The following is a 25128-nucleotide window of genomic DNA, read 5'->3' on the forward strand; positions in this document are numbered from 1 at the left end:
GAATGGGACATCACAATGGTATCCTTACCGTCAATTCACCCCGGGCCACCCACCCTTCCCGCCCCTGTTTCGTGACGTGGCAAACGGTTGTTGAATGTGCCACCACCCCCTGGCCGTCGTGATCGAGTTTACGTCGTTATTGAATTTCTACGTGCTCCGCCAGCGTAGGCACGTGATTAGAGCTCTCCCTTTTGCGCCCTTTCTTCTCCTCTATTCGATAACATCCTCCGCGGTCGTATCCGTTCGAAGGAGACGCAGGAGGAAGCGCGTTGGATAATCTCGCGTATTTAATCCCGAAGCCAGAGGGGAAATTATTAAATTACGCTCCGACTCCGCGTAACCCTCGCGTTCTTGGTACAATCTCCATGTATATTCACCTTCTCTGATTGCTGTATTATTTTCCGATATATTCCCGGAATTGTAATACGGGAAAATTTCGCCGGTTCCACGAAGACAGACAAGAGACGATTTTAGCCTCTATTTGTCCTATCGATTATACAATTCCTCCAAATATTCCACGATATTTCACCGTTCGCGAAGCAGACGTATCCGTCCTATTTCGGCAAACGTTAAATCGCTATCTTCGCTCACGAAGATACCATTTTCGCGAGTGTACGAACTCCGGCAAATTGCACGTAACGGCAGTTGATTAAACGCCGAGTTGCATTCCCTTCTTACGTAAATACACGTATGCACGCGTATCTCTGTTCAGAGACGCGCAATCGGTTCCCCGCGGGTAGCTGGTGCCCGTAGTTTGTTCCAATTTTAGTCGAACCCTGTCGTACGGAAACTTACGAGTGCTCCGCGGGATGACTTCGGGGGATGCGTTATACTCGGAGATATTTCGCGAAATAGCCGAGCCCGGCCGCGGTGGGGATAAGATTTTAGGGTGGAGTTTTACGAGCCACGCCGAAATCTCAGGCATGCAGCTCGATAAAAACCGCTCGGCACAGCCTCGAGTACCCTCTTTTATTACCTAATACTCGTGAGACTCGGTCACCGGGATATCTGGATTCTATTTTCTTCTCCCGGAGCGATTCCTGCGGTACAGCCGCGAGGCCCCTCGATTCAATCATCGTTCGCGCGAGGATCGATCAAACGAACGTCCGCGCGTAAGTTCGCGATAACGAGCAGTAAAGTGGCCGATGACGATTCTCCTCCCGCTGATCGATCTCGTCGTCTTAGTTTCGTAATTCGCCGATCGATCCGCCGTTCTCCGCTACTCGGCCACGTTCGAACCACCCGCCCCTGAACACCCGTCAGCGTTCCATTTCATTCCGTTATGTCACCGTCGCTCATACCTACGCGCTCTGTCCTCATCCTCGAACCTACTCCGCGCGAATATCGGGTCACTTCGATCTGGGACAAAGAGGATAGACGACGTGGTCGGATTCGCCACGTTTTACCGGCCATTTTCCAACCACGGGATCGCCGAAGGGACCACCGTGCGAGTACAATTCCGTCTCGCGATAACTCGCGATACTCGAGTTCTTCCTCTTTCTCCGCTCCGGCTCGCGGAGATTCCGGCACCGGATTAGGTCGCGCGGATTTTCGCGGCGGTTTTCGCGAAAACGCGCAGGTATGCCAGAGCGGCCGGTAAAAATCAATACCGACGATTTACTTTTTCAACAGAGTCGACGAACTATCGGGGCTCGCTCGCTAGCAGGAAAAATATAAACGTACAATCTAGGCACGACTTCCGCGTAGCGCGCCGTCGGGTTTAAAAGAGCGCCGAGCATTTCGGGCGTCTGAATAAAAGGCGAGTCCTGATAATGTGCATCAAAGGCGTACAGAGTAAAAATAGAGAAGCGTGCTTAAGCCACGCGTGCACTTGTCGGGCGTCGATGCTTTCATCTTCGCGTTCAAAGAGCGACTCGTAAACGTTTGATGCCACAGGATCAATAAATGTATCGTGCTCCGGCCGAAAGCCGACACATCAGCATCGAATTTCCGCCAAAAGAACGGAATTCCTACGTGTACGGATTTCTTTTTTTCCCCGCTCGTTTTTTCCTTTCTCTCCCTTTTGCATTTTTCTTTGCCCGCCTTTTTTCACCCTTTCTTCCCTTTTCGGGCTCAAACGCCCCGAGAACCAGACAACGTGGAACATCTCCACGCTATGAAATGTCCGCCATTAAATCATTTCCCGACGTTCCCTCGCCACGCTTCCTCTCTACCCTCCGTCCGCCGATATTTCTCTCCGTGAAATTACGAATTATTTATGTAATTCGTAATTTTTATTATTTTAATTCGAGCACCCTCGAGGTACCCCGCGACTCTCTATCCCCGTTTGAACCGGTGGATAATTGAAAGTACGAGGGAGGGCTGACAGAATGATGGCCGATAAAGAGGTCTCGGGGCTTTTCTTCGATTTAATTGAGCGGCTGTTTAAAGAAGGATATCTAAATAACGGAATTTTCCACGGCAGTCGTAACACGGACGCGTAAAGATAATTCGGAAATAATCGGGGCGAGTTTAAACGGCGGTAGTTCGCCGAGCAGGAGAGTTCGGTAAATTCTCTGGTAATCCCCTAAAGTCGCAAGTCCAACAGTTTAAGTCAGTGGAGTAGCTAAGGGATAGGAGGTAAATCGCGAGCGCTCGGTGAATGTAATGGCTTGGATTTAGGGCGATAGCGAAAGGTGTATCGAACTTTTGGTTATTAAATCGAACCTCTGCGCTGTTGCGCGCCACGACGGTTCATGATGCCGCGAAAACCGGAATTCGGCCACGGGAATAATTTTCACCCGGGGCAGCTTTCCCTTTGACGCGTCGAGATTATAATTAGTCGCTCGTTCGTGCGTGCGAATCGGTTAAAACGTTTGTTTAATTAGCAAATAATCACGGTTACATCGACATTCTGGAAATTCCATTGCTAATTAGTAGCGATTTCGGGAACGATTTCGAACGCGCGGGTTACGGGGCTCGGTCCGGGGTCAGCGACGAATCGCGTCGGATTTTCTTTATTTGACTTTGAGGCAGAAATAGCGGGATGAGATGAAGAAAACGAGAGACAGAGAAAAAGGTAGAGAGGGAGAGAGAGAGAGAGAGAGAGAGGGAGAGAAATGGAAGGAAAAGAAGGCGGTTCGACGATGACGGAAATTCTCTCGTGAGAATGGCGACGGCTTCGATCTAGTTAGCCTTGAACCACTATACCATTCAAAATACTTATTCTTCGAGCCCGCGGAGCTCCTTTTCTTTCGAACCATTCACGTTCTACCGCGCGAGCAGATGTACGATGATTACAATTCAAAGGGAGCACAATGAGCGACGGACGAGTCCTCCATTCAGCCCGGGTAAACCTTCATTGTTTTGGGCCGGGAGGATGCGCCGGCTAACGAGGAAAAGAGATCTCCGACCATTTAATATAAGGCAACGACATCTATTACATCAGCGTCATTTATAGGGAGAAAGTATTTCGCTGAATCCGAAGGATCCGTTTCCGCGTGATCGAAGGATCTACCACGGCCGGCTGGTCCGGTTGCAATCAGTCTTTGTCGACGTTAACAATAGGCGAAGATCCTGCTGACAAAACGTTGGAACTCTTTCGAAAAGCGACAGAGAAATAATTCTTTCCCTGGCTGGAAAAATATCCACTATCGTACGATTTCGAGGATAAAGAGACACGGGATATGCTCCCGGTAATTGAAAATGTTTTAAAGACTCGAACATGGGCCTTGAAAAATTGCGAAGATCCTTCGTTACGATTTGGCTTAGGTCAGGTAGCCATTAATTAACCTCCTCGGAAAATCTTCTCGAAATTGTTTGATCGGTTTATCGAACTTTATTCGCATAACATCGATTACGAAATTTTCTTCGAATCGTATCTGCATTTTTTTACCCGATAAAATGATGACGGATGATGCGTTTTAACCCTTTGCACCCCGAGAATATTTCAATTCAGGGAATTTGTATATTTTCAAAGACCGGCGAAAATCACGGAAACACAGCGTCGCGGGGCGAACAGTGTATCAGCTCGATTGAGGTTAAAATATTACCTTCCCCAAAAAAGAGGGAAAAAAGAAAGAGAGGAAAAAGGAATAGAGAAAAAAGGAATTTCCCAACCAGGACACCGTGGCCGATATGCAGCTTGCACGCGGCGCGTATAATCTACGCCTGGGAGCACGTAGCAACGGCGAATTTGTAGGATCGCGGTATTACGCGGCCATGTAAAAGCCGGGTTGAGTAAGGTAGGGTCAGGGCTGGACAGCGCGATAGCAATGCCCCGAACCACAGACGAATGTTGAGCGCCTTACCGTCCGCTCGCTGATAACCCCCCTTCCACGCCGTAACCTCTTTTCGGTATTTATGGCCTGTGACTTAAATTCTGAAACGTCGGACACTCGCAGAAATTAGCACTCGTGTCGGTGGCGCGCGATCGCGCGGGACTGCCACTGCATCCGGTAAGATAGACGCGGACACGTTTCAAAATTTCGCGTCCCCCCTTTTAATCCCGTTGCCATCGCCTGCTGCCATCTCGCGGTCCCCTTCGTTCGAGTATCGGGGATTTTCGCGATCTTTTTCCATCGTTTTGTTCAAACGATTGTAGCTGTAAGCTGAAACAAATAATAATATTTTAAAATCTGAAACCACGCGAAATCGTAACTTCGTCCCCTAGCATAGGCAGCAAATGCGCTTTTCAGGAAAGTAACGGAAAAGAAGCGTAGAGTTTTCAAAATGAACGATATCTACGAAACGTACAATACAACCACGTTGAAACATCATTATGCTACCTCGAAAGATCATCTTTCCCGGATACAAATTAAGGGGAGCTTCGAACCGATATCTACGAAACGTACAATACAACCACGCTGAAACATCATTATGCTACCTCGAAAGATCATCTTTCCCGGATACAAATTAAGGGGAGCTTCGACCGTAGTAATTAGCACGGCTTCTTTGCCGCGAACTTCATTATTCCCTTTGAGTTAAAGTTTCAATTAACATCGCTAACTAACTGTCTCTGCCCCTCTCGATGGCCAGTGTAGCAGAGAAACGGTTTGGCCGGGTAATTCTCGCGGACAGGGCGGAGGGTAGCGGAGTCGACGCGAGGATCAGTGGGAATCGCGTGGTTCGGGATAATTCCGTTCTGCCACGCCAATGGAGGTCGAACGGACGACGACGCGTGGACGAGGGTGGAGCCGTGGTCGAAGGATACGTCGGGATCGGGCAGGAAAAAATGGCCAACGCGAGAAAAAGAGAGAAAAGGGATCCAAGACGTAGCTCGTAACCCTCTGGATGATAACCGGTTCGCCCTGTCCATTTCCCGCCCTTTTGCCCTACTTTTCCACCGCAGCCTCCTCTCCTGCAACCAACCTCTTCCTTGGCCAGCCCTTCACGCCCTCTCGAACGATTCAGTGCGGCTTTTTAAACCATCGAGGAGTATTAATCTTGGACCACCGTTCGTGTCTCGCTTTTTCCCACCAATGTAACGCGTTTTTACGCTTTGACCGTGTTGCCGGGGCTACGCTCCTGCGGATCGTAATTTTTGCTTCGAGAAGATGGCCAACGGAGTTAGCTTGGATATACATCGCGCACGTTGTTTGGCCAATTTCTACGGGAATTGCGATTGCTTTACGATCAGCTTGTATCGTAGAATATCGAGCACTTTGTACAACAACTCGAAATGGTAAATATTAAATGGCCATTCTCGGATTCCTGATCCATTAATCCGTCACTGAGAAACGCTTCCAACGCGCATAACGAGTTAACGCTTCGTCAACGCAACGTCAAAACTGCAACGTAGTTTACAATGGCAAAGTTTTTCCTAATAAAGTGGATTTTCGCTAAATTAACTGACCGATTAACGTATGAAGAATAAAAATGGTCGTCGAAAAGGCAATTTATTTACCCGCTAATTTCGGTTCTTTTTATCCACACGTTAAACAGTAGGAAACTGACACGGACAGCGGAAAAACGTGCACGTTTGCGAGCCGTGTATGCGAGAGAGAGGGAGAAAAAGAGATAACAGAAGATTATCGTGCTCGAGGAGCATATAAACGAGGAAATAAAATCGCTGAATATCATTTTATGCAATTTTCGTTTAAGGTAACGTGCCGTTTAAACGCTCCCTTCTCTGTTTCTCTTTCTCCCGTTACTTGCCGCGCGCCGCTGTTGCGGAGATACAGGGACAAAAATTGCGAAACATTCTCTGAACGATACGGTACCGAAAGTTTCCGCGATATACCGGACACGTGTGCATATATACCCTCCTCGCTCTCGCAGTCTCATCAGCGCGGCGTATAGCGGCCGATTAAACTTTCACAATAATTGCGAACGAGCAAAGCGTTCTCCTTGTGCCATTCCGCGCGACAATATCCGTGCTCGCGAGGCAGATTTAACGGTTTGGGCCCGTTAAAACTGGCACGCCCACTCACCGACATTTATTCCAATATTTATTTTACCCATTTTCCTCGTTCCGACGCCTTCCACCCTCCTGCCCTGCCTCGCTCTCCTCTAACGTCCATTTTCCGCGCTTCGCGCACGATTATCAGATTAATAGGGATATATCCTCGCTGTTTCAAACCTACGAGGACCATCGAATAGGTCCAGGCTGATTTACGTCCCGGCACGATTAAGGCTCGGAGGAATGATCATCTTCGGGATTTCCAAATGGATTTCAAGCGAAATCCTCGATTCCGTGGGATTATTTCAAAGTACCGTTTCATACCTTATAAGTACCGTTTCTCCTTTAACCTCGTGTATTCATTTTCCTGCTTGTTCCGTCGGTCGTTCTGTTCCTCGTGGCTCGTGTAGGACGTAGAAAGGGGTGGTACAAGGGAAGCCTAGGGAAGCCATCGATAACGTGTTCGGCACTGTCTACGATTTCCCGGTGTTCGAAATTTCCCGAAATTTGAAGCCACTCGATGCATAGGTCGACGCTTTATCGCGAATTTTCAAGGACTGATGAGAGAGGAACGTAAGAAAGGAAATAGATAATGAACAGGATAGATTAGTCGAAGGAAAGTGTAGGAATTATGGGAAAGAAAAAATAGGGGACAATATATTTTGTATAATATATATTTTGTAGAAACTAATATGGCGGCGAGGCCTGGCAAGGAACCGAACTGTCGCGTTCCCGACGTCATTAAAAAAGAGAAAAATTAAAACAAATACCGGTGCAGATCCCCGGCAGGCTGATACAGGTCCAGTTGCACATCAACAGAAAGAATTGCCACGAATTCGCAGAATTGCGTGTACATTGGTGAACATATAGCACGTGTTCGAATATTATTCTGATTCTTACCTATGCGTATTACGTTTCCTCCATTCGACATGACGATTTATCTCGCGGTATTTTAATAAACGTCTCGTTTCAGAGTAATTCCTCCGGATCCGTTAGGCAGCGCGGGAGGAACGCGGCCGCGGAGTCTGGGCCGTGAAATATTTATTAAAAAATCAGCGGAAACTCGGTTGGTCTTTCACGACGAAGCGGGAGCAGCGGATTACTTAGAGCCCGGAGGGAAGTTTATCCAGCTTCTTTCGCGCGACAATTTCATTTTTGTAACCGCGGAAGATAGAGGCGAGTAAACGGGGAGAAAGCGGGATAGAAAGGCGCGCGTGTGTACGGTGGCACAGTCGTTTCGGGTTAAGGTTCCTCGCGGCTTGCAAGGAAATCGAGAACGAGGGGTGAGAATAAGACCGGCCTCGAAGCGATGAAACTATAAAGTCGCCTCTAGTAAGTTGTAAAATTGTAATAGTCTTCCGGTATTTACATAATGCTACGGCATAATAAGTGGAACTCCCCGAGTTTCCATTACCATTCCGCAGCTATCCGCTCTTATCTCCGCTAACGACCCGAGCTCGCTGTTCCCCCATTCACCTCTCAGTCCCTATGACTTATATTTTTCCACCCTATTCTTCGTCGGACAAGCGACCACCCCTGTTCTTCGCTCCGACTCGTCGCTTTCCATTCCATCCCTTCGAATATTCTCGCGAAACTCGGCGGAATTTCGCGAAATTTCGCGGAAACTTCGACACGGCGGCAATTATCGCGGCAAGGGGCACGGCGTTCTTGGCGCGCAGCGTACCGGCCAGTCTGACTCTTGGACAAATTACACGAGCGTAACGGGACAAAAGAGCGGTGCTGCTGGCCAGTGAAAGAGGAGGTGACCGGTGCTAGGTCTGGAAGGATCGCGGCTGAGACGCTGGCCCGGTTGCGAGGCGTCTCGTTTGCACGACAATGCGCTCATTACGAAACGAGACCGAGCGTAGCGGAGCGTAATAAAATTTCAGCAGCTCGGCCGGGCTCTTAGGCCGAAACCCGTTCAGCAACGGGATATCAGGAAACTTCAATTCCCTCTTTCGGCACTTCCGGCCGAGCTGCAGCAAGTGAGCTGCCGGTGCTGCAACTTCATTCGAATAAGTGGTTCCCCTTTGCCTCGTGTATCCTCTGCCCCTTCTTCCCGTTCTCGTTATTTATCCACGTCTATCTCTCGCTCCGTTTCCCTCGTCCTGCTTTCTCGACCCCCTTTAGCCCTCCTTTGCCGCTGGTCTGGCCCTCCACCGATCTCTTCGAGTCTCTCGCACCCCCTCTGTCTCCTTCTTTTCCTTTCTTTTTCTCCGCCTCTCTCGCTCGCTCCGCTCGTTCTCGTCCCTCGTCTGTCACTCCCGAGTTCTTTCACGAGGCACGTTTTCGCCGTCGGAATCGAGGCGAGTCATTTATTTAATTTTCGAGATCCAGCCCGTTTTATTTTCATCCCCGGGACTTTATACACTTCGCTGATTAGCCAGCGAGCTCCGGCGGCCGAGGTTCGCGAGCTATCCTCCGCCTCCCATGAGACGAGAGGGACACAGGGATGAGCGCGAACCGGAGGGGTGGGATTAGAAAGAGAGAAGAGTGGGTTGAGTTTCAGGCACCACGAGGTGGAAGGACTTGCGCCAAGGGGTTTGCGTTACTCACCGGATATAGAGAGGTCTAAGCCCAGCCATCACTGAAATTACCAGAGTTTACCTCTTCTGCCGTTTCCGCTGTATTCAGCCCCCGTTCTGCCTAGGTGCCTCTTCTACCTACCCCGTTTCTCCTCCGTCCGCCCCTTTCCTCCGCCGCTGCCTTCTCCTCTCTCTCTTTTTCTGCGAAATTTTCTCCGCGCTCCACGAGCTTTATTACATTGCGATCGTGTTATTAAGATGCTCCGTCTGAATGCCGTTTTCCCTTGTTCCCTTTTTTTCCGCCCCCGTCTCTACCCTCCGCCCCCCGTCGCCCGCTCTCGCCGTTAAAGCGACCACCGGTAATTAGTTTCGCCACGACGCGACGCGACGTTCTCTCGCGGTCTCCGTGATTCCGTGCAAACGCTTTCCACCGTTCGTCGTTACACCGTAACGGAATTACCCTCTCCGATGCATCGTCGGTTTCTCGCTTTCCCTCGTTAAACGACCTTTCGGTAACCTTCGAAAAATCCTAGGCGAGGGAGACGTTTCCGTGCCAAAGGAATCCGTCAATCAGCGAATATCCAAGATGCGTGTACCTATAGTCTCAGAAATCTCGCCTCGAGCGTGTATACTCAGCTCGGTGGCCGTGTTACCCCCGATCCGTTTCCGTCCACTTATCCGCGGAAACTTTTCAATATGGCAGCCACGTGCGAGATTCTTTATTCCTCCTGTGCTTCGACTCTCCTCGAATCGCGACGATAGTCGAGGATCCTGGCAGATATCCGTAATTCGCCGACTTTCGAGGTTATAAATTGTAATATTCGAGTATCGCGTAAAAGGCAGTCGTTTTTGTCGATGCTTCTCCCTCGGAGGTCGCAGTGATAAGGCCCGCTCTGCCGATATCGAGGCTGCGCGGAATAGTAGAAATTGCGGTAACTATACATCGAGTCGATAATGTTGCCCAAAGGCACGTAAAACGGGGAAGGAACTTTATTCCTGTTATCTGGCCCGCGTAAACTTGTTCGCGTAAATTCCACGACTGTTTTATAACGATCGTAAAATTATAATCACTCTTAAATACCTGCGGGCTTTACTCGATCCGTATTTAACAGATAATTATGTCGAAACGTTACGTGTTCGTTAATGAATTCAAACTGCCGAAGGACCCGGCCGATTTAATTTACACACGCGCGCGATAGATTTTCGCGGAATATCAGGGCGCGCGTTGATAATTTCGTCGAGCATCCCCGGTATGCCGGGCGACGTTTCCTTTCGCTTAAAATGTATAAAACGGGAGCTGGTACAGCGATGGCGATCGGAATTGACATTACCGATTCGAACAAATATAAAAAATGTCGGCGATGAAAGGATCTTTTTCCGTGGAAACCGGCGCGGTGTGCCCGACGCGGGCCATTCATATTTTATCAGCCTCCTTATCAATTTCTTAACCACGACCGTGCCATTTTTCAGCCGTCTCTCCCATTCCCGCTGTATACCGTCGCTTTCCAGTTCTTTCCTCCCCAAAACACGCTATGAAAAGAGCATTATTCCCGGCGCATTTTTGTGCCCGTGAATCTACAAAGTAAACATATTTCGTAGCGTATGCTAAAACGCTTTTCAGGATCCTCCGAAGCTTAAATTTATTAACCATTAACGTCGCGAAGAAAATCGGCGAACAAATTTCCCATGGGAAAGACGAATCGTCGTTTAGAAATACGTATGACCTTCTCCATTTTCGAAATTTTTCTCTCGCCGAAAGATTTGCTCGCGGATTCAAATGGAATTTATTTCTATCGTTTTCTCCCTTTTTTCCCGGGTGTTTCGTCGAATAGAGATTTTTCCCAAACTATTTTTCCGCTCTGCGGGCAAACTTGTTTCCTTGACAATTGATACGCCGTGTTATCTCCTCGAACGTAGGTGTCCATCATCGTGCACGGTTGCTTTAGCGCGAGCTCTTTTAGCGAAATTTATTTTGCCGGTCGGTTAGCGAAATTTATTGAAAATATGATAACGAGTTTCAATGCGTTCTCGCGAAGGAAATAAATATCGTTTCTGTTTCCTGTACGTTCCATTTTCCATGCCAAATATGAACACGTACGATTTAGCCGTGCCTGTGTGCGGCCACGTTGACGTAAATATATGTATGTCGATCAATAGCTGTTTGCAAAAACTGTCTATACGTGTCCAGAAATTCGGATTTCTCGTTTAGGAGACTTTGCAGCCCGAAATGTGAAAAACATTCTAATTCCATTGTTCCCCGTCTTTCCCATGGAAATTCCAATAAATATTTTTCGAATAACGCTGCGGGTATCGGTTTCCCTGGAATTTATCATTCGCGATTGTACTCTTACTCCTTTCCAACTTACGCAATCGATAATGTCCCCACGGAATTTTTAAGTTCGTTAGTGGGTGGCCCAGATTACGCGAAAGTTAAGCTCAGCCGCGATCCCGAGGCGAGTTTATGCTACTTTCTTCGATATTTATAGCCTGGATTATATTGGCACAGTTTTTGGAAACGCCTCGCGTGTAACAGAGAAGAGAATCGATGTTACTTTTCTCGTTCTAAACCCGTGTAAACGAGACAAAGGTTATCCCCGAATAACGCGTTATTTGCGTTACGCTAAGGTTCGTGCATTATTGTTAGAAATCGGGGGAACCCATTGTGTAACACGAGTAGTTCGTTTGATTGGTTTCGATAAACAGGAGCGTGGAACATGATCATCAAATTTGTACGAATCCTGCATATCGTGTAACACGGATTCGAGCGACGTTGGACCAGTTAATCGCGTTATTTAGGGGTTATCTGTTCTCGTATACCGATCTTCCTGTATTACGCTGTATTATACACGAATTGTTCCATCGAAAAGAATTCCGAAACAAAAGAATTTTTTCGCAATTATCTTTTCAGGAAGATTGACTTTCCCGGTGATCGGGAGCTCAATTTTTACATCTGTGCACCCGATCTTTGGTCTTCGCAGGGGGGCACGCGTCGTGGAACGCTCTCTATGGTTCTGGTCTTTCCGTGCATCCGTGTCTTGGCACGAGTGTGCCCGATTATATATTTTCTTTGTTAGGGGTACGCGTCACGGATGGTGTTCTGATTTTTCTAATCCGCGACACGTACCCCTGCGCGATTTGTGACTTAAAAAGGCCATCGAACACTCTTCGAGGTCGCCACGATGTTATAAGCAATCTTTGGAAGCATCGCCCTAGTTAGGCGACTATTTATGCTTCAGAGATAACACTGATACGTATTGGCGACGAGAGGGTTGGTGGAAGGGTGACGAACCTCCCCGAGCCAAAGAAGCAGCAGTAAAATAAACACTTTTGTTGCGAAAAATTTTCCGAACGACTCATCACATTTTCCAAATCAAAGAATCAAAGAAAAGGAAAAGAAAGGAATACGTCATAATAATAAGAAAAGAAAATAATTTTTGAAAGTAATTTCTGATAGTTTGAATAAGAAAGGAAAGGAAAAATCGGAAAAATTCGGATGGAAAAATTCGACTCCCCTTAGTCTGACTCTTCCCATTCACCCTACATCCCCATTCACGTTTCCAGGCCGCCATTAATAACATCCGCCATTTTCTTGCTGCCCGCAGATGGTGACAAGGACAAAGAAGATATTCGTCGGTGGACTATCGGCACCGACGACGCTGGAGGACGTGAAAAACTACTTCGAACAGTTCGGCCCGGTGAGTAACACGCACCGCGCGAATGATGCTGATTAATGACGCCGCGCGTAAATCACGACGCACGCAGCCGCGAGGCTCACGGTGACAAACATTCGACACCGAAATCGTATATCACCGACGGTTTGTCGCGTGTCAGAACTCGCTCGCAGGCGGAATCATCGAGCGTTCGCCCTCGTCACGGCCCGGGCACGGACAGCCCGGTGATCATTGTCGCGAGACCATAGGAATCATTATTTTCGGCCAGCGTGCCAACCCGCGCGACACGTGGTCGATACGATTCAGCGTTTTGCTTATTTCCCCGGCGCTTCTCTGATCCGGCCCGAACGCCGCGTTTGACAGGGCCAATGGATGAAAAGCTCGCGACGTTTATCGTTTCAGCGATTCTCGTTTCGCGCCGCGATTGTCGTTTAATTCTGCCAGTGTAATTAGAAAAGCGGGCCAACTCGAAATCTGCGAATAATTATCCAAGGATTGTGCCAAGGATTCGTCCACGTTGCAACCGTCGTGCGCCGTGATTGATTATTTAATTTATTATGCATTCGAATACGCCGCTTGCGGCCATTTTTATAATTGCCCGTATAATTCGTGTCTGCTTTGCTGAAATATTTAAATACCAAGGGTAAAAATATATATCGGGAAAAAGTAATATTTATTTTAGTTTCTACGGTGTGTATTCTTGACACTAAATTTAGGATGACTTACGTGGTCTTAATCGTTCGTTTTGTCATTTTTCTTCCGGTATATTGCGTGTCCCAAAATTAACGCAAGAGAATTTTGATAGAAGACAAAGATTTTTAATTAAAAGTTATAAATATTATTTAACAATGAAGACGCGTTGTTCTGTCGCATAGCGCGCTATTATTAATAACCCTGAACTGCCAGCTATCACGCTGTCTTTCTTTTTCGTTGGCAATATTTTTACCCCACAATTGGCGTAATATTTAAATCTTGCGTGAATTTTGGGACATCCTATATCCTGTACGTATCATTATTTTTCTAATGTCTTTGGTTTAGCATTAAACGATAGAAGTTGCGTTAGTTTTTCGAGGTCCCATTACCGATTTCTCGTTGTAGCAATAGAACAATTATCGAGTATTACAGGGAGAAACAAATTTCTATTATCCTTGTCACCGCAGATATCTCTCTCTACCGACTAGCAATAATTTCCCCGATTTGTTTTCCAAATTACGGTGTACTAAGTTTCGCGATACGAGTATCTTCTGAGATATCGTGGACTATTCGTTTGCCAGCAAAAGTCTAAACATTCCCAGCGATAACTGATAGTCGCGGTACCCATCTTGTCCAACCAAGCACATTCGTCGCAATTACGAGCCGCAAAGTTGTCCCCTGGTTTATTATCCGTCGCGATTACCCGGGAACGAGGCTTGCAGGACAAATCGAGCAATCCCGATATTCGGTGTGGCGCGTCTGACGGTGGAATCGTTGGCAAATACGTCTGCTGTCGAGAGCCAATCAGAATTTTGGCAGCTGAACGTGGCCACGTATCGCGTGGATCGCGTGAAACCCTCTCCGTCGCGCTGCACTTCCGGTACGCCCTCGAGACGCCCCTCTCGTCGCCGGTTAAGTGATTAGGAATCGGTAGGAGGACCACCTGAGACGAGGATTTCTGCTAATTAGCCTTTATCGACCTTTGGCGAGACTGCGCGGACCATTACGCGTTATTGTGCGAACTTCTCCGGCTTCTATCGCCCCGATAATAGCCCGTCGCGATTCATCGGGCTCGGTGTATGAGACAGATAATGGTACTTGGGCTTGATTTATAAGCCGGTAGCAGTCGGCCAAAATCGTTCCACGTTCTGGCGATAACGTAAATAGAATTAACGGTTTGGTAATTGGTAATAACGACTACGATTTGCCTTTTTCCCTACCGTCCCTGTGTTTCCGGGGGCATAAAGTTGACATAGTGGACGGACGTGCAGCTGCTTTCGAAAGCATTATGCGAAGGGGCATAGTTGTCCGACAGTGGAGTTTACGGTCTTTAGTTCGAGGTGTTCCTGTTCTTCAGACACCACGGTTATATTTGCCTACACGCTTGCGAACGAGTGCTGGAATTTTCTCATCTTCCGATTGTCTTGCCGCATGAACGAGATTAGGTAGGTGTCTGAATATTTCTGTTTCAAACGTGTTTATCTCCTTTCAGGAATAATTTTGTTCTTATTCTCCACTAGCATGACATCATATATGCCATCAATATTCCGTGGATGTTTAATTATTGTCGTCTCTTACGCGTTGATTTCATTTTCGGCGGAATCGTTATCAGCTAGTAGTATAGGTCCGTCATATCGTGTACGTTTGACGAAATGTCTTTTAATATTCGAAGACACTGACAGAATTAAATGCCGCTGGAGATACGGTACTGTCAGGGTAACGAGGTTAATAAAAGAAGAGGAAAAACCGTGTAGCAATAAAACAGTGCGAACCACCATAAAGTTTGAGTAGATAAAACGTGGTACACCGCGACCGTCTTCCGTTAATGAAATAAAACTTAAACCATTATTAAAAATCGTATCTCGCACCTGTCACGAAATTCACGATCACGTGGTATGAAACGCCATAGCGAACATGGTCCAGTTTAAATTTGAATCTTCACGTAGATCCAGGTGGAAAGAATTCCTCGTCGAAACGAACTCGGGAACCGCAACTGGGGATCGTAATTTCATAGAAATACACCTCTCTCCGATCACTTTTCGCGGGGAGGAGCGTTCCGTTTCTCGGTCGACGTTTCGCCAAAGTGTCGTCTGGCTCGCGTGCGAGATGGGAGCACGGTTGAAGCTGGGGAAACACGGTGGAGAGCGGTGGAAAAAGGGGAAAAAGAGGGAAAAAGTAGGGAAGATCGTAGAGGTCTCTGGTTGTCCACGGCACGAGCCAGAAATGGATTCGAGATATCAGAGCGAGGCACTATCTCCGGCCTAGCCTCTTGACTCATCCCAGCCGGCGCGGTGGTCTCTCCCTTTTTCAACCTTCTCTTTCGTTCGTTGAAAGTCTCGTCCGGTTCCGAATGCAGAGTTTCCTGCTCGCAGCGGTTCGAGCTCGCCTCCCTTGTGTGTCTGACCCACATACGGTGATACGATCGAGCACACATCGCGTACAGGAGAACTATCAGGGGCGGCGAGTTCGTGTGTGCGATCATGGGATTGCAAATAGACAATATTGGAAACGTGGACCGTGGTGAAATGGATAAATTGACCTTTGGAAAAATGTTTTGGTCTCGCGTTCCGTGGAACGCGGATTTTCTCTTATTTTATTAGAAGCTTAGGGAAAATTGTTTGCGTTCGCTCCGTCACACGCGTCCCCGAGATGTCTGCGATACCTAAACGATGGCAAGTGGTTCCTGGGAAAAATTTATTTTCGCTGGTGTCGCTGGCCTTCGTTATAGTTGATATTACCACTGAAATTTCTCAATTTATTTCCCGAGTTTATCGTTATCTCTGTCTTAGCCATCTTCGTGTCACGCGTTGTATAAATCTGCGTTATTTCGAAAGGAAGTCAGGGAGGTATATCGAATTCTTGGAACCCGCTGGTTCCCGTTGCAGTTAGTCCACCAGAAGCAACGCACGAGTGGCGCGCACGCAGTCGCAAATTCGCCACGTCGAGCACGGCTGGACAAACAACCCCTGTTCATGCTCGAATCGCAAACAGACGAACTGTAGACCGAATCCAGCCGTATCCTTATATCGTTTGCTGGCCGTTTCAGGTCAGTTAAGTTCTCGGCAACCATCGATATATCCCACACCGGCTGACGGGCCGAAGAAGGGTGAAACCGAGATCTTGGCCGAGATGAAATAGCCGCGGCACGAGTCGGCTGATGAAGCTAATGGTATTGCTGGTAAATTCGTTATATTCAGCTTCTTCGCGATATCTCGTGCTGGAACTCGAGAAAGAATTCCCAGTAATTCCATCGCTCCTCCGAGAGGTTGGCTCTGCTCGAGGTTCCCTCTGATGGTTGATAAAGAATCCAGAAATCTCTGTTTATTCTATCAAATTTCGCGATAACTCCGAATAAGTTTCTTTTAATTCGGATAATTGTGTTATTCGTCGATTTAAAAATATTTATCTATCGGTGTTCGATTTTGATATTTTCCAAAATTCCTCGATGAGGAATCAAAAAAATATTCGTCCTCGGGGTGGAATTGCTATCGTCGCGATAAAAATCAATGTCTAACAATAGCCTCTCGGAATAGCAGTAGCCATTCAACGTCACACCGATACGTCCAACTTTTATCCTTACCGAAATTTTGCTTCATAGCAAATTGCTCGCCAAGTTCCATCAAACTTTCTATCATATTTCTACGTCATCGCGGTACCTTTCATTCTTTAACCTCGTTTCTATCCATTGGATAAAGCGGTGGTAACCGCGGAAGAAAGGGCGAGCAGCGGCGGAGTGGGGGGAAATAAATCCTTATCCGCGAAATGGCGGAGCTACGAGTTGTTGGAGCGGGCTGATGATATTTCCAGTAACTGCATTATATTTATTTGTATCGTGGTGTTCCTTCGCGCGAGAGCAGCCGTATATCGGACCCAGGGCCGACGGCAAACACCGATACGATCGAGGGACGTAAACCTTATCAAGGATTTGCCCCATAAATCCATCCTGCAGATCGGCCAAAGAAACAACCACATTTTTCACGGATTAGTGCCGTCTTATATCGAGCGTAATGCGTTTTCCGCGTTTAACCGGGAATTCGCTCGACGCGATTGCACGCCGCGTTTCTCGGCAAACGAAACGCGAGGGTAACGCGATTCTTCTCAATTTGGGCTAACCCTAATTACGATCGTGCAATCTCGAGTCCGCGTGGACGTTCGTCTCCGATCACGGATAACGAGGCGACGAGAATGAACCGCGAACCCTGTTCCATTAAAATCGTTGTTCCATGAATTTTCACGCGGGTGACGTCCCGATAATTATCCAGCGTGTAATTCGCACGATCGTCGCGGATCCTGGACCATCGTAAATCGTAACCATTCCCGTGGACGGTGGAACGGCGACTTCGGCTCCGTTGCACGTCGAAAGCCGCGCGATTTAAAACTTAGATGAGGGTATTCGGCGACGTTACTTGAAAAATGAATGGGGGATCCCCGAAGAGGCACGGCTTAATTGCGCTCGCTTTCAACTTCCGACATCCTTCGTTCGACAGCCACGAGGGCGCGGGGGTCGGGAAGGCGGCGTAGGGCGATGGAAGAGGTCTGAAAGACGAGAGGAGAGCGAGAAGGGCCGTGCAGGTGGTGCAGCAGAGCCGAGACCTCTTTGACGCGGTGCTTAACGGTCGACTTGAAATTAAGAAATTAAGAATTAACGCGTCGTGGGATTGGTCGGCCAGTCGTGTCCTTTTTTTCACCCCCTCTCTCTCTCTCTCTCTCCTTTCATCCGTCTCTTCTATTTCCTTTCTCTCCCTTCTTATCTCTCTTTCTCTCTCTCTTTTGCTCTTCCTTTTTTCTTCTTTACCCCTCGTGCCTCCTCCATCTACTACCATCGTGGAACTATCGCCTCGACGAGCTCGTTTAATTCCAGGCCGCAAAGCGAACTTCGCTTCCGAGCGATCGTTTATCGATGAAGGGCTCTGCCAGGTCTTGCGAGCCTTCGGCAAGTTTACCCTTCGCTTCCGTAAGCTCGCTGAAAAGACAATTACGTCATCGAAATTGGTCGATTGGAGGCACGAAGATTACTTGGTTTTATCGGTGGCGCAGCCACTCGGCTCGTGGAGAAACTTCGATTTCTACCCCGGTGTATCGCGTCTGCTCGCCACCGCCGCGACGCTTCGGATCACTTCGTTTAATCGAACAGTGTCGAGTTTATAATGGCGCGATACACGAGAGATCTCGCGGGAGCCATTGTCTTTCGATGCACCGACTGTTTGGAAAACAGCCGCGAGTGGTAGAGGAGTTTGTTGGTCAGACACGAGACGGAAGCCGGGAAATGGTTCGCGTTTCGCCTTACCGGATCCTTCTCGTTTTATTTCGCGTTTCTTCCCTCTGCATCTTCGTTTCGCTGTTTGTCCATTAAAAACTAGCTTTCGCCCTGCCCGGCTGAATAATTCTTTCAAACAAAATCGTCCTCCTTGCCTCGACATTTGCCAAGCCTTCGCTTCCACTTAATTATTACCGAGGGCTGCGCTTCTGCTTGGAATTTATGGAGCAATTAACCACACGGCAGTCTAATCTCCGTAAACGGTTATTTAGTATCTCGCGGGACAAACGTACCGGAAAGCACCCTTCCATCCTCCGCGGATCCGCGTGTCGTCGAACGCGAGACGCGGCGAATTTTCTCTCCGCGAGACAACGCGACCCCCTCGCGATGAAACCGCGCGTCGATCTCGAAAACGAATCACGTCTCTCGTCCAAGAAGAAGACTCGAAAGTTTAGAGTCGGTCCCCGGAGAAAGAACGACGGCGAATACACGCAACGCGTGCAAATGGCGCGGAGGGATGTACGCGAGTGGCGCTGGTAATCGTGGAACGCGGTGCTCTCTCACCTGTGGAGCAGCGTCCGGCCGAGGTGGTTGGATAGAGCGGGCTTCCTCGAGTGTGGCGGGCTACGCGCCTGCGTGGATGAATAAATAAATTTAATGGCGCTTGTCACGTAGCAAAACGGGATAAATTCCGGGCGTCTGACAGCCATTTAAAACAATGCCGTCGCGAATACACGCCATTTGTAACCCGGTGCTTTTGTTTCACGTTGCTATTCATTCCGGCGCCCTCGACCACCCCACGGGTTCTTCCCCAGGCCGCCACCCCGCATTCTATATCCGCCGACACCGGCATCGTCCACCGACCAACGCGCCAGCAACCGCCGAACCAATCCGCCGCTGGCTGTTGCCGTTCGTGGCCTGCCATCGTGTGTGCTCTGTTCGATTCGCGATTCATTTTTTATCGCGATAAAAACGCAATTAAGGCGGCTCGATACGAGACGGTCCGCGAATTACCGGCTGGCATCATTGTCCGTGTTGCATCCGACGACGGACCTTAACGCGGAGGACAGATACGCGTCGTTCCGGCCGGTGCATCGCGGTGGAAACAATCGGGCTGTTATTCGCGGAAAAATTGCCACCTTCGGCGAGGCGTGTGGGCCGTAACGAGGGTTGCGTCCGTCGGTTGCCAATGGCTCGCGATAAATCCGCTATTATCGCGGCCGGCTCGCGGTTTAATTGCACCCCGAGACGCCTGGCGTTCGCATCGATTTTACCATTAACATTTTTGGACGTTGCGTATCTCTCGTCCTGCTACTCCGCCATGTTCCGCCCACCCCCGCGTTCCATGGCGCGCTGCTTCTCCCGAAACGTTATCGCTTGGAAAGGGAAACGATCCGCTCGCCGTCCGCTTCTTATTCCCCCGGTTTTTACGGCTGTACCGGGCGAGAGAATTTAATTGCGAGCGAAAGAAAGAAGGTAACCGAGGATTTAAGCGGTACTCGTGTAAAGCGATTACCCTTTTTTCGGATCGGGTTATTTGTACGCCGTTTTTGTACGCCGGGGTACGTGCGCCGTTGCCAGCGATTTCACGGCATTCTTTTCGCAAATATCGCCGCGTGAACGTAAGCAGGCGGCGAGGATCGCGCGTTCAAGGGGCGAACGCGAGGGCATTCCTTCTTCGGGGATGAAGGGAACCGGCCGAGCGTGGGCGTCGGGGCGCGCGGAATGAAATTTATGAAGGTCCTTTATTCCAGCACTTAGAGGGTCGACTTAAGTTTGAGCAATTTATTAATTTCCTCGTGTTTCGGTACCGTCGCCGCGTCGCGACGCGGCCTCTTCCAATCCTCGAGGAAAAGGGGGTCGGCCCACACCTTTCCTGTTAACCGGTTAAACTCGTCCTTGCCCGATCGCGAGATTCGCGTGTCGTTCGCTGGCTCCTCGCGAACAGTACCATCGCTTCTAACTCGGATCAAAGCATATTTCACGTCGTAGATAATGGAAGGATTTTTCTCTGGCCGGGAAGAGCGAAGCGGGATAATTTATTCCGACCTCTTAATGGTCTGTACGTTCCGATCGTTTCTTCTTTCTTTTTTTTTTATTCCCTTCTTTTTGCTTTTCCTTTTTTCCTTTCCTTTTTTTTTTTTTTTTTTTTTTTTTTTTTTTTTTTTTTTTTTTTTTTTTTTTCTTTTTGGAGGGGGAGAACGTTCGAATCGTTAATTAGTTTTTGGACGGTGGATTTTGAAAATAACGAGAGAAATAATTGCAGCTATCGAGCGTTTGTTCGGAAGAAATTTATTTCGTTATTCGACTATCGATCTTTCCGGGAAAAAGGATTTCAATTTCACAGGACGTTGGTCGAGCAATTCGATACCGCTTCTGAACATTTTTTATTCGGCCGTATATGCCCGCGCGGGAGAGAAAAATATTTCGCGACAGGCCCGTAATTGTGCGACGCGAAATCGTCGTATAATTGTCACGTTAACTGCAATTTCCAGGGAAATTTCTATGAAAGAATAATTTAAAAATTAACACAAAGCTGGACGCAACGTATTCGATAACGATTAAAATCCTATTGTCAAAGAGTCTTTTCATTAAAAATGCTTACGGCGGCGGCGCAAGAAATTTCCAGCCGAAAAATTAAAAACATTATCCTAATTGCGCTTCAGAGCGTTGCAATTAAAATGTTGCTTGTTCAAAATGAAAATGTGTCACGGTCTAAAGCGTAGCCGTTTTGTTCCGCCTCCATTCATATCCCCTCTAATTAGTTCGTATAATCGAACCCGCTGTTCTATTAATTTTTTCGAACGCGGGGGCCCGCGACATTTAGCACGCTGTTGCGTCATTCATCCGTTTCAATTCCTTCTGTTTCCCGCGGAATTATTATTCCGGTAGCGTAATTCGAGATCGTCGCCGGCTCGCTTGCCGCGAAACGCAATTAACTTTGGCGTTTACTCGTTTGTTAAAATACCCCGTTTCACGCGGAAACGCTCCGCGCGCGTTTAATTTACCCCTTTTGTCAACCGTTACGCTTTCCTTTCATTACATCCGTCACGAGAGGGCGGGGGGAGGGTGGGGGGCTGCTTTGAGCTGGCAGCGAGCTTCGAAAAATCACATTTCTCGTCGATTCCGAGAAACTGGCCGGGGATTGGCCGAAAAATCGCGCCGCGCGTCGGGTCAAGTACGAGCCACCGCGCGACCCACGCTTCTCGGCCGCGTGGGCGTCGCTTCTGACGTCGCCGGGATTCGTGCTCGCGCGTCACGACGCCACCGTGACGCTGTGTGTCGGCACCGGAGGTTGCGCGAGGGTGAGTCTGGCTTCGCAGCTTCCTCTGAAGGAAAGGAAGGGCTCGAGGGACGCGGGAAGGAAGGAAACAGGGGACGGACGACGAGAGAAGAAAGGACGAGAGACGTCGCGGCGGCTCGCAACTCGTATGCTCGGTTGTCGCAGCTTTTGTCTGGCGATGCAAGCATCATTAGCGTCGGGCGTAATGAGCACACTAATCACCGACAGACTACGCTGCGCCGTGGCTGAAGCACCCCGGCAGCTGAAGAAAAAAAGCATCGCGCCTTGCCGGAGACGCGACGGCGCTGGCAAGAGGGAAAAACCGGAGAGGGCAAGTGGCAGAAGTGGGCGCGAACGGAGAAGCGCGCGGCAGAGAAATTCGCGACGGAGGAGCGGTTTCCCCGCGGGAAACGCGGCTAAAGGGTTGGCCAAGGGTGCAGGGGTGACTGTTGTCGCGCGAAAATCGCTCGATCGTTGTCTCGCTGTTCGCGGAAACACGCTCCTGCTCTCGTATCGTCTCTCAGCCCTTCCGTACTCTCTTTCCTCCGTTTCTCCCTGTAAAATTCCACCCCCTGAAACGCGTAAAAATAGTCGCCGCGTCTGCGGAACGGCGAAACGCGTAAACGTACTCGATCGCGTTTCGTACGCGTTCCATATTTTTCCCGCCGGCAAAAGTGAGTGGCTTTTATGGTGTAAAATATAAAATACCGAAACGAAATGGAGCGCTTGGCAAATCGGGCAACTTAACCCAAAACTATTTCGATTCGACGATATCGGCTGTTGGTTAAAAATACCATGGATGGGTAAGGGATTTATGGAAAGTCAGTTGCGTGAAAGCTCGGTTTTAAAAACTCAGCGGAGCCCGATACGTGGAAAAATTCGAATTATTCGAATACTGGATTAAAGCGATACAATGAAATAAATAGAAAATCCGAAATAGCGGCGCGTATTGGCCGATTGTAGTGCGTGGGAAATTTAGTTGATCGTAGAACGGGAAGAGAATGAAATTTAATCTGTCAAAATCCCCTTTGTTAATCTCGCGTTCAAAGAGCAAACTGCGAACGCCCCTCTAATTCGCTGTACTTTATTGCGTAAAATTTAACAAGCCGGCAGCGTGTACACGGAAAATATACGCCCGATACGTGGCCGCACGTGTTTCACGCGGATGAAATTTTGGGAACGACTTCTCGCGGTCTTGCATGCCGGCTCGCCGTCAATACCGGGGGGTACAGGCTTGCTTGATTACGGTAATTATCGTGATACAGATTTACGTATTTGTCATGTCCGTAGCGGGAAATCCGTTGCATTAGTCATGTTGGCCAGCAGATTCATTACTGTAATAATTACATAAATTCACGTTACGTTACCGCTAATTCGTAATCACGTATTACCATAATTATCTGTTACGGCGATTCATAATTGCGCCGCGTTGACGGTAATATTGCCAAGGACACGTTTCGTCCTCTGCTCGGCGTGAATTTAATTAATCGTAATTCGTCACGCTACGCTTTCTTTCAATTTTTCCCCCTCCGCTCGTGCCTTTCGTCCTAGCGCGTAAATCGACGTGTATCCGATGGATGAATCGCATGGACAAAACTGATTACTCCGTTATCTCGAAACGAACCTGGAATCTAGCCTCGAACCGCTTCCCGGAGCAAATTTAAACGAACGGTAAATTACGCGCCATTGGCGGGCAAAATAATTGAATAAATCTGCTTAGAATTGATCCGCAGGCTATACGCTAATTCGCAGGTAGGTTGAGTAAGGCGTAAACGATGGCCATTTGCATTCTGGGGGAGCGGTTTATCGCGCGGGTATTTGCACGGTCGTTTTAGGGCGCGCAGGCCATTTCCCGCGGAGCGCCGTTTCGGTACAGAACTCGCGCCATTTTAAAGCAAACCTCTCCTCGCCCTCGTCCCTTATTCCCTCGTTAATTTTGCATCGCGAAATCGTCGCGACGCCGCTGCACGTTCGAGAACGCCCGTAAATATCCTTACCAGCCAGCATTCTCGGCATTTCGGCCGCGCGAAAAGTCGCCACCCCTTTTCCACCCCTTCTCCATCCCCTTTCCACCCCCGGTCCGAATTCCCTTGGCAAGCGGAGAGTATAATAGCGCGAAACGTTTTGCTAGTTACCTAGCAATTATCCGGGACAATCTTCTCCTCGGATCTTTGAACATCCTACCCCCGTGTCTTGATATTGGATCGGTGTAAGCGAAACGCGGTACATTTCCGGGCTTATAAGACGGCCCCTTTGTGCCGGCTTCGCCTGTCTTCTTGCGGAATTTCGCGCGAGTAAATGTTAAACAAGGGTCAAGAAGTTTCAACCGGAATCGAGTGTTATTGGGGTGTCCCAACTGCTGGTAACAGCGAAGCTGCACTTATTGCCGCGGCTTGCAAACGGGGAATACACTCGCTGCGCTGTCGACGCGGTCTCGTGGCGTTCGCCAAGCCCGGAAAATTCGACGACTCCGGGAAAAGTCGGTGGAATTCGGTAAAGGGAAAAATTCGAAGCTGAGCGAGAATTGGCACGACAGGGGGTAATTAGAGGCGGTCTCGTTTAATCTCTCGCCAAGTTCTACCCCGGCGAAAGAAACAAAGCTATTAAATTTTTTCGCCATCTTTGGATCCGCTCCGCGCTGCCCTTTTATAACCTTCCTCCATTGCCTGGGAAAGAGAATGAAGGTTATAAACCATGTTTATATCGCCCGACCGTTCCTGCCGATAAATCCTAGCAGCCTTCCATAAATTTCGCCGGACCCAGTTCCCGGACGATCGATTCATCGGCCGGTGTATCTCGAAGGAAAGAAGCGTGGACCTGGAATACCGAGGAAAGAAGAAGGCATACCCTGTATGATGGACTGAACGGGAGGTGGTTCCGCGAGGTCGAGCACTCGGGTCGCTGCTCGAGGAGCGGGAACCGTGAAAAGGTAATTTCCCGGAATTCTCGTCCTTTGTCAACGTCATCGACGAGCGACCTTCCACGTGGCCGTGTCACGGGCCACGTAATCGGCCGGTATACCGCGAAAGATTCGATTCTAGTGGGGAGCCTCCAGATGTCGGCTTGGGAACGAGCTAATCGACGAGCCCGAGCTCGTTCACCTGGAGCACGGCCCGAATCGCCGGGGCATTGTGTCAAACAGAATCGGATCACGAAGTAGGTCAGCCAAAGTAAGGGCTCTGCAATCTTCGAAATGGCCGTTCACTTAGCCGGGACAGGATGGTCCGAGCACTAAAGTCGAATCTAGACCTCGGTGAATCGGCCGCAAGCGGAAATGGCCGAAACGTCGGGCTCCGTGGCTCGGCGAGGGGGTCGGAGAACGGAAAGATCGGGACCGGGAATGAGGGTAACGGACAGAA

The 25128-nt window shown here is 48.8% G+C and overlaps 1 protein-coding gene across 9 annotated transcripts in view; it reads left to right on the forward strand.

Annotated features, from left to right (window-relative positions):
• Positions 1 to 25128, forward strand: part of Rbp6 (RNA-binding protein 6) — an 805438-nt gene that overhangs the window by 553630 nt on the left and 226680 nt on the right. For all 9 annotated transcript variants that reach the window (XM_017901077.1, XM_017901076.1, XM_017901084.1 and 6 more), the window contains one exon: positions 12468 to 12560. In XM_017901077.1, the coding sequence (XP_017756566.1) occupies positions 12468 to 12560 (93 nt within the window). The remainder of the gene's footprint in view (positions 1 to 12467; positions 12561 to 25128) is intronic.

Source organism: Eufriesea mexicana, unplaced genomic scaffold, assembly GCF_001483705.2.
Source record: "Eufriesea mexicana isolate 0111107269 unplaced genomic scaffold, ASM148370v2 scaffold1385, whole genome shotgun sequence".
Lineage (NCBI taxonomy): Eukaryota > Metazoa > Arthropoda > Insecta > Hymenoptera > Apidae > Eufriesea > Eufriesea mexicana.